Source organism: Gadus morhua, chromosome 17 (genome assembly GCF_902167405.1).
Source record: "Gadus morhua chromosome 17, gadMor3.0, whole genome shotgun sequence".
In the NCBI taxonomy this organism is placed as follows: Eukaryota; Metazoa; Chordata; class Actinopteri; order Gadiformes; family Gadidae; genus Gadus; species Gadus morhua.
The window spans coordinates 12,678,639-12,688,638 of record NC_044064.1 but is presented as its reverse complement, the minus strand read 5'-3'; the positions used below and the strand labels follow the sequence as shown (position 1 = coordinate 12,688,638).

General features: G+C 49.8%; 1 protein-coding gene across 9 annotated transcripts in view; it reads left to right on the top strand.

The window, feature by feature from the left end:
* Window positions 1-10,000, top strand: part of si:ch211-200p22.4 (phosphatidylinositol-binding clathrin assembly protein) — a 50,408-nt gene that overhangs the window by 29,057 nt on the left and 11,351 nt on the right. For 4 of the 9 annotated variants that reach the window (XM_030337762.1, XM_030337761.1, XM_030337759.1 and 1 more), the window contains 4 exons: window positions 105-228; window positions 3,719-3,855; window positions 4,567-4,667; window positions 5,294-5,410. In XM_030337762.1, coding sequence (XP_030193622.1) covers window positions 105-228; window positions 3,719-3,855; window positions 4,567-4,667; window positions 5,294-5,410 — 479 coding nt within the window. The remainder of the gene's footprint in view (window positions 1-104; window positions 229-3,718; window positions 3,856-4,566; window positions 4,668-5,293; window positions 5,411-10,000) is intronic. The other 5 variants (XM_030337766.1, XM_030337765.1, XM_030337763.1 and 2 more) reach the window with 3 other exon arrangements.

Below are 10,000 nucleotides of genomic sequence, written 5' to 3'. Positions count from 1 at the left end.
CTGTAATCCCTTTATACTCCGCCCCTAACCCGACTGTAATCCCTTTATACTCCGCCCCTAACCCGGCTGTGACTCCGCCCCTAACCCTGTGACTCCGCCCCCAGGGCCTCCACGCTGTCCAGCGCCGTGTCGTCCCTGGCCACCACGGGGATGAGCTTCAGCCGCATGGACGAGAAGGAGAAGCAGCAGGCGCTGGAGGAGGAGCAGGCCCGGCTGCAGGCCCTGAAGGTGACCACACACCCCCACCCCACCGCCCTACTACCCCCACCCCCGCTCTACTACACCGGGGAGGCCAGAGCAGCGAACACACGATGGGCTTTCAGCGCCGGGTGTCGCTGTTGTGTTGCTGCAGAGTTGAGCGCGCACACCCAACCTAGCCTTCCATTTCTTTACGATTTTTTTTTCTTTTTCTTATTTATTAAATGAACACAATAAGTATTACCGAGAGGTGCCACACAAAATAATATGCCCAATTGAAATTCCATAGTACCAATAAACAAACACACAAACAAAGTGAAGCACGAAGTGGGGAACTAACTCCAGATTCTGGGCTGTGGTGCCAGCCATATTTTAAATACCTTGGCACTTCTAGCGCCTGCAGGAATCCAAGTCGCTCCCAGACCCAGTTTTAAGTCTTTAATCAACTCGACTTTATTCAACAAACCTTGGAGGGGTTTTTCTTTTTTTAAGGAGAGAGAAAGCGCGAGAGAGTGTTAACGAGGACACCCAGATCGTTAGAGTACAAATTACCGAGCTCCATTGCCTTGGTCGCTACTCCACTATCTATTTTCTCTTTTTATATGCCACTGGTCGTGTGTATTTCCTTCCACCTGCCAACAAAATTATATAAACAAAGCACAAAAGCGTATTTTCAGAGGTTATTCCTGAAATGGCAGCCTTTTCAGAATGTCGTGCTTCTCGCTAGCAAGGACCCAGTCGAGGGCTTAGCACGGCTAGCATGTTGCTATGGATACGCTGGAGACGGCAGTAGAAGCAGTTTGTGTCTACATAGAGAGTGGCGGAGCATTAGACAAGGTGAGAGCACTCGTATAAGCAGGTTATTAATGCATTATTTATTGAATTTATTTATAGCTTCTGCTTCTGTCAACAGGGAATCCTTGGAAACAGTATTTGAAAGCGAGTGAGCAACTTTAACACATACCCAAAGCAACTGAGTGAAGTAACAACAGTAACCATAAAACCAGTTTGAACATAATATTAATAAAACAAAGTTTTATTATTTTCTATGATTTAGAAGCCACAGTATCTGAGAGTGTTAGAATGTAGATGGTGAGAAAAATCAATATGCAATTAGTTTATGAGCGCAGAACTATTGGTAAAACCCCTCTGGGAAAGACGTATGGAATTCATACCAGCTCAGACCATATGAGGGCTGAATCCTATGGGTAGCTTTTATACCCTGATCAGTAGGCTGACAAAGTCTGTGGCTTGGTCAGAATCGTTCCGAGCCCTGATTTAATCTTTTAATAAAGTGTGAAGGCAAGACCTCAGATGGCCGTTTGTTCTGGAAGATTGTTCCAGATACGTGGTGGTAGATAAAACTGAAAGCCTTCAGGCTGCTTGGTGTGAACCTTGGGGGGGAGAGTAGGCAGTCCACGGTCACCTGGGAGGTGTTCAAGAACAACGAGAGCTACGTCTTAGGTAACGTTAAACGACTGGAGTAGTAAAAGAGCAAGATGGCAGAGGATCTGTAGTTCGTGGAAGATTGTGGCCCTGGCTTTTGTGTTTGGAGGTATTCCCAGCAGCCTCTGGTCTTGGTTTAGGAGTAAGGAATTTTATGAATTTTCTGGCCACTGTGCTGGCATGTTATTGGGTGTCCAGGTGCACTTCTTCTGCAGAAAGAACTGCAACTATCAAGAACTGTAACTGTAAAGAACTGCAGCTATCAAGTACGACATCTATAAAGAACTACAGCTGTCAAGAACAACGGCTATAAAGACCTACTACAACTAGAAGTTACCACTAGAAAGAACTATAAGTAGACAGAACTACAATTAAAGAGAACTACAGCGAGGAAGCACTAAAGCTAGAACGAACTACAACTAGACAGAACTACAACTAGACAGAACTACAACTAGACAGAACTACAACTAGAAAGAACTACAACTAGTCAGAACTACAACTAGACAGAACTACAACTAGACAGAACTACAACTAGACAGAACTAGTACTAGACAGAACTTCAACTAGAACAAACCATGACGACAACTAGAACTAACAATTAGTTATTGTAGTTGAAGTAGTTCCATTTTGTGTTGAGGTAGTTGAAGTCGAGTTACAGGTTAAGTTAAGGTTAGTTAAGGTTACAGTGGGTTGGTTGGGTTGAACTGTGTGCAGGTTTAGCAGTGTGTTTTCCTGTGAGAGCTCACTGATATCTTATCAGGAGGTCCTGGCTGCTTCCTGAGTCAAGCTCAGTCTGCCAGCCCATTGCCCGAAAGTCAAGTGGGAAATATCTTTACGTGCGTGTGTGCGTGTGTGCGTGTGTGTGTGTGTGTGTGTGTGTGTGTGTGTGTGTGTGTGTGTGTGTGTGTGTGTGTGTGTGTGTGTGTGTGTGTGTGTGTGTGTGTGTGTGTGTGTGTGTGTGTGTGTGTGTGTCTCCCCCGGTTGAGTGCATCAGGTAGCTTTAAAATACAAACACGTCTCCTGTCCTACATGCTGTCCTGTGTGTGTGTGTGTGTGTGTGAGAGAGATAAAGAGCTGATTATTTACTGTGTGCTCTCAGGAGAGAGAGAGAGAGAGAGAGAGAGAGAGAGAGAGAGAGAGAGAGAGAGAGAGAGAGAGAGAGAGAGAGAGAGAGAGAGAGAGAGAGAGAGAGAGAGAGAGAGAGAGAGAGAGAGAGAGAGAGAGAGAGAGAGAGAGAGAGAGAGAGAGAGAGAGAGAGAATGCGCGCAGAGGTCGTCCAGATACTTTACCCCAGCTGTCTGTGTGCTCTGTTGTCCATATGGACCTCACACACACACCCGGGCGGACCCCAGCTGGGACCCAGACAGTGACACTGGTTCCATTAGTACCTGAGGACGCGGTCCGACTGTAGATGCTCTGGCCGAGCCCCGCCTCCGACGCACTCCTCTGAAGAAATCCATCTCCTAAAACAACCTCTCTCTGACGGCGCCGCGATGCTAACACCTCAGCCCGGGGCGCGGAGCACGCGGCCGCGTCGGGACACCCGGTTCACATGTCCGGTGTAGACGGAGAGTGCCGCAGGCAGCGAGTGCAGTACACGCTGCATTCACACTCCATGTGCTCGAGAGGGAGTGGTTAGCCCCGTAGCAGAGTTGCCTCAATCATATTGTACGGTTCATCTTGTATTTAGCGTCAAAACAGATGACTTGCAGATGTGATCATGGGATGTGAAAAGCACTCTGATTGGCTGAGTGGTTCGATAGCTCTTAGCTCAGTGGTTGCAGTTGCCTTAATGTTTGTTGGAGTGGACATGTGATGAACATGAGGTAGGCGGGCCCTAATGCATTTGAATGACTCTAATTGGCTCAGAGTTGCTGCCAAAAGGGAACAAAAATGTAAATGTACTTAAAATGACAGGGAGGTCCAATTTTGTAAGCAAAAATGCTAATGTGTTGGTCTATGTGCGTGTGTGTGTGTGCGTGTGTGTGTGTGTGTGTGTGCGTGTGTGTGTGTGTGTGTGTGTGTGTGTGTGTGTGTGTGTGTGTGTGTGTGTGTGTGTGTGTGTGTGTGTCAGGACCAGCGCCTGAAGGAGATGAACACGCAGACTCCGCCCTCCTCCTCCCCCAGCAGCCAATCAGTGAGCAGCGGCAACAACAACCACAACCACGTCACACACAGCTCAGAGTTCTTCACACCGACGCCATCCAACAGGTACACACACACACACACGCACGCACGCACACACACCAGAACGCACGCACACACCCACACACCAGAACGCACACACGCACACGCACCAGAACACACACAAACACAAACACACTCACACACACACACACACACACACACACCAGAACACACACACACGCACGCACATGCACAAGTCAATTCCATTTTATTTGTATAGCCCTTAATCACAGTTACGGTCTCAAGGGGCTTCACAGGCCATATCTATATGACGCCCCCCCTAACCAAAGACCCCCGAGGGCAAGAAAAACTCCCTTAATTATTAAAGAAGAAACCTTGAGAAGGAATGCAGCTAGGGGGGTCCCAGAGTACGGGGCTGTCTAGACATACAGGCGGATTTATATACGTGAGGTCACACGCACACGCACATGCACACGCACACACACACACACACACACACACACACACACACACACACACACAGATAGACTAGTGTGTGAAGTTCCCCTCTGTAGCCCATCACTTTCATGATCCTGACAGATATTTTTATGTTTTATATTTATAATGCAGACATCATAAAGACGTTGAGCTGACGCAAACATCAAGTAGACTTTCGGACGAATGGATTCTGGTGGTGAAAACTAACTTCCTCTCTTTTATCTCGTGTTTATGCCTGTCTGTATTGATGTCTCTCTGTCTGTCTGTCTGTCTGTCTGTCTGTCTCCGCTCTCCCAGTATGCCCAGTCTGAACAGCGACCTGTTTGACCTGCAGCCAGCGTTCATCCCTGCAGTGCACAGCAACCCCTCCTTAAACACCACCACCAGTGCCTGGGGAGGTACTAACACACAAACACACACGCACACACCCACACACACACACACACACACACAAGCCTGTTAGCTAGATGACATACATGTCACTGAGAACGCACTTAAAACAGACGCACAAACCGAGCGACAGGACGACCTGCCTACCGCACAACCGCACACTCACTTACACAACTGTTCAGGGACGCATCCACAGCCATCCAGTGCACGTCACCGTGTGAGTCCCTCTGTCTCTACGTGTACGCCCAGTGTATTCCCATTGATTCATGCTGCTATTTCCATACGATCATTAGCATCACGCTAATGCCTCCAAATTGGTAACGGTAATGTGTTTGACATGCCCACCGCTCCAGAGTGGACCCCACTTAGAGCCTAATAGAGTGTGTGTGTGTGTGTGTGTGTGTGTTTGTGTTGGGTCGCGTGAAGCGACGTAAAGGACTTGTTCCTTTGATGGCGCCCTGTGTGACTGATGGACCCCCCCATCAACGCCACCCGGCAGAGCTCCCACCACCATGAACCCCCCCCCCCCGCCCACCGCCTCTAATCACTCAGTCCTCGCGGGGTGGGGTGGACCACGAGACCCTCACGGTGGATGTGAACCGGCGCAGTAACGGCTGGTGTTTGTCCTCCCCAGGGATGGAGAACCAGTCGGTACCGCCTCCCGCCGCCGTGGCCATGGCGGTAGATTTTGACGCTGTGTTTGGGAATAAGGCGGCCCCCCCGAGTAACAATGGCACTCAGCCTGCACCTGGTAAACCTCAGGGCCGCGCCCTCCCGCCCCCGTCCGTCTGTCCGTCTGTCGGTCAGATGAGCCGATGCTACTAAACCTAGCTTTACCTAACTGTTTTTATTTTCCCAACCGCGCTAACCCTTCCTCACTCGCTTACCTCACGCTAACCCGAGCCTCCGGAACGACGCGTCCTCCGGTTCGTTCTTGTGCACTTGGGTGGTTTCCGTGGTTACAAGGCGCTTACGCTCTTACCTGGGAAGCGCTTCTCGGGATTCAGTCGGGTCCTCAGAACTCTGTTCCAAGTATCGGGTCCTCATTAGGCTATATGCAGGAGCGTTGGGCTCACACTCTTCTTTGCTAGCACCTAGCTTTACGACGCCTCTGTTTATCACGGAGAGGGGGTCAGGTAGTGGACTGGACTCTGCCATGCATTTGCTCTGCGAGTTAATAGTATTAGATAACAGGAGTGAGAGAGATAGAGAGATTCAGAATACTTATAATCCTGGTGGGAAATCCTTGTTTCTGTTGCAAGCTCCACAAAAAAACAGGGCTGTGTAGGAAAAAGTGAAAAAGATATTCATTTTTTAAAAAAAAACTGAAAAACAGCAAGGCAATAAAGAAACATAGAGAAATATCAACACTTATAATGTAGCAGCAGGCCTGGTCCGGGTTAAACTGGTCTAAACGGGTTCTGGCCGGGTTCTGGGTTCAGAAGGGGTGCCGGGGACTTCTGGGCTGGGAGCCGACTTAAGTACCTTCTAAAAATAAACCCTGTGTCGCAGTCCCTACGATACGACCGTCGCTACCGCTGTGTGTGTGTGTGTGTGTGTGTGTGTGTGTGTGTGTGTGTGTGTGTGTGTGTGTGTGTGTGTGTGTGTGTGTGTGTGTGTGTGTGTGTGTGTGTGTGTGTGTGTGTGTGTGTGTGGCTCGTCTGCTTCATCACTTTATCCTCTCTTGTGTTCGCTGCAGCCGTATGTACTGCTTCATGTACGTTTAGCTTCTATGAATATCCGTCTCACTGCATTCATCTGTGGTCCTGTGTTGATGTGTGTGTGTAGGTGTGTGTGGACTGTCATCTTTATAGATTCCATCTGTCAGTTTCCATGTTATGGTTCACACCTTCCTGTTCTCTCGCTCTCTTCCATCCCTCTCGCTCTCTTCTCTCTCCATCAGTCTTCACCAGACAAGAATCATCCAGGCAACTACTCTCCATCTGCCCCCCCCCTCTCCTCCCTCCTCCCTCTCCTCTCTCCCCCCTCTCACCTCCCTCCTCTCTCTCCTCTCCCCCTCCTCTCCTCCCTCCTCCCTCTCCTCTCTCCCCCCTCTCACCTCTCACCTCTCTCCTCTCTCTCCTCTCCCCCTCCTCTCTCTCCTCCCTCTCCTCTTTCTCCCTGCTTATTCTCCCTTGGATCCCTCTGCTTTTTTATCATTTCTGGTCCTTTTTCTCATTCTGTCTCTTCATTACATGGTGATGCATTTTTCTTTCATGAACATATTTTAAGGGAAATGCTTTTGAATATATCTTGAATATATAACTTAAATACAAACAAAGTCACTCATCTGTGTGACTTTCACTGTACGTCTTCACTGTAAGTCACTTACAAGTGAATATGTATAGACGTTGGATAAAAGTGTTTGCTAAACGAGTCAATACTAAAACATATACATTTAACCACTCTGTGTGTGTGTGTGTGTGTGTGTGTGTGTGTGTGTGTGTGTGTGTGCGTGTGCGCGTGTGTGTGTGTGTGTGTGCACTGCTGGATGGATGGAATGTAACGGCCCCTGTTCTCAGTAGAACTCTCCTTCTGGACATGTGACCACTCCTCACTCCTTTAACTCGCTCCTCAGTTCACGCCTTCCTTCCGTTTCTCCTTCACACATCCACTTCTCCCTTTCTCCTCTCCCTCTCTATCCTCTCTTTTTTCTCTCTCCATCAGTCATGCTTATATAGCCCTCTCCTTGCTGTTCCCTATCTCCCTCACACTCTCTTTCTATGTTTCTGCCTCTATTTCCCTCTCACTCTCATTCTCTCTCACACTCTCTCTGTCTCTGTCTCTCTCTCTCTCTCTCTCTCTCTCTCTCTCTCTCTCTCTGTCTCTGTCTCTGTCTCTCTCTCTCTCTCTCTCTCTCTCTCTCTCTCTCTCTCTCTCTCTGTCTCTGTCTCTGTCTCTCTCTCTCTCTCTCTCTCTCTCTCTCTCTCTGTCTCTGTCTCTGTCTCTGTCTCTGTCTCTCTCTCTCTCTCTCTCTCGCTCTCTCGCTCTCTCGCTCTCGCTCTCTCTCTACCTCTCTCTCTCTCTACCTCTCTCTCTCTCTCTCTCTCTCTCTCTCTCTCTCTGCCTCTCTCTCTCTACCTATCTGCCTCTCTGCCTCTCTCTCTCTCTGCCTCTCTCTCTCTCTGCCTCTCTCTCTCTACCTCTCTGCCTCTCTGCCTCTCTCTCCCCCTCCCTCCCTTCTGTCTCTCTCCATCTCCCTGTGGTCCCCCTAGCTCTCTCGCCCAGCAGGAAATGTGTTTTCGGAATCTCCAGTGTCAGCATGGCTGTCACCCTGTCATGCTGTTTCCTAACCAAATATTAGTCCTCGCTGTCTTTTCTCCCACTGGTCCTCATTGCTTCCCTCCCCTTCCTCTCTCTCCCCTCTCCCTCTCTCTTCTTCAGCTCCTCCTTTCCCCTCACTCTCTCTCCCTCGCTCTCTCCCTTGTGATTCGGTCTACACCATCCTGCCTCGCACGCCCATTCCTCCCCCACACTTTTTTCCCTTTGATAGCGATCATTTATTCAAGCGGGTTCAGAAGTGATGACGCTTCACTCCAGTCCTGTGCCGAGTCCTTCCCTGTGTGTTCTGGTCGCGTCTCTTTGATCTTCTATATAACGCGATGACGGGGCGTCGTACGAATGACGTGAACCTCCTCGACCAGCTGAACCAGAGGGGCGGGCCAGGAGAGAGTTCGTCCGCCCTCGCACCCTGACCACGTTCTCTTATACATTATGGAGGAGAGGTTGTGTCCGACGGCCACTGCCTCTGAGCTCCGGAGGGGGACGTAGAGACCCAGGGTGCAGCGACTGAGGCAACGTGGAAACCGACGGTATAGCTACGGCTTTAGCGGCTTCGCGACTGCTTTATTATTGCTGGAGAGACAGAATGGCCTCCCCCCTCCTGGCCAATCACAGAGTCCCGGCCCCTCGGAGCGGAGGACATAAAAAGCAGGGTAACGGCCAACTGGTGTCCCCCAGCGCTGCGGAAGCCCTGGCTGTTCCTCTATGAGTACCTCAGGGGGGGCTGTCCAGGGCCGCGGGGTGGGGGGGGGGGGGGGGGGGGAACGGGACACAATGTGTTGGATCTGCAGGTTTACGCGGCACACAGAGGGCCGATAGCCGTCATCGCTGCCCCTGAAACGGATCCGGACAAGCCTGCAAGTCAGCAGCCTGAACACCTCTGGGTTTCCGTGTGTGTGTGTGTGTACGGGGGGGGGGGGGGATAAATGAATGTGCTTCGTAAGGGACTCTGAACGGAGATGACCGTTGGCTATTGGACGACGATGAAACAAGGTTAAAGCACAACGTGTCAGGGTAGTCCGGTGGTAGGGTGTCTGACCCCCAGCTCAAAGGTTCCGGGTTAGATCCTCCCACGTCCGCACTCTAGCGTGTTTGAATCCTAGAGCGAGATGACCCCCCCCCCCCTGACCCCGACCTTCTCCTGAGTGACCCGTCACTGAACTCGATGTCTCTTTGGGTAAAAACGTTGGCTAAACGAATAAATTATTCAAATGATAAAATGGTGAAGAACTTCTTAGTGTTACTCAGCAGCCAATCAAACGCAACCCAGTGACCTACAGACATCTCGGTCATGCATGTCATCACGGAGATGTTATAAGGCGTGAACATGGAGGAGGAAAGAAACCAGAGATGTAGAAAGGAACTGTCCAGGATGAAGGCAAGGACCGACTGAGAGAATAACAATATAGATGGAGAGAGTGGCATAATGATCCATTTTGTGTTGTAATTGGTTCTTGGAGGCAGCTGCACGATGCTATGTGTGAGTATGTGTGTCGACGGTCAGTGTGTGTGTGAGTGTGTGCTTTTTTGCATTGCACAGCACATGCACTAATGTGCTTTCTAAGGCACTTTAGATTTAAGTGTCTCAGCTGGATTTTATGGTTCTCTCACTCTCTCTCCTTTCTCTTTTCTGCTTCTTTCACTCCTCTGCATTCTTTTATCCGGCCATTCTCACTTCCTCCACACACACACACACACACACACACACACACACACACACACACACACACACACACACACACACACACACACACACACACACACACACACACACACACACACACACACACACACACACACACACACACACACATTGGTTTGGCCGCTGTAATATTCTGTCATTAGCTGGATGAGTGCTGACATCAGAGGTCGTTAACACAGACAATTACACACACACACACACACACACACACACACACACACACACACACACACACACACACACACACACACACACACACACACACACACACACACACACACACACACGTGCACGCTCAACAGGAAATTACTCCTTGCCTCTTCCTCCCCAGGGCTGGAACAATCAATTTAATGGGGT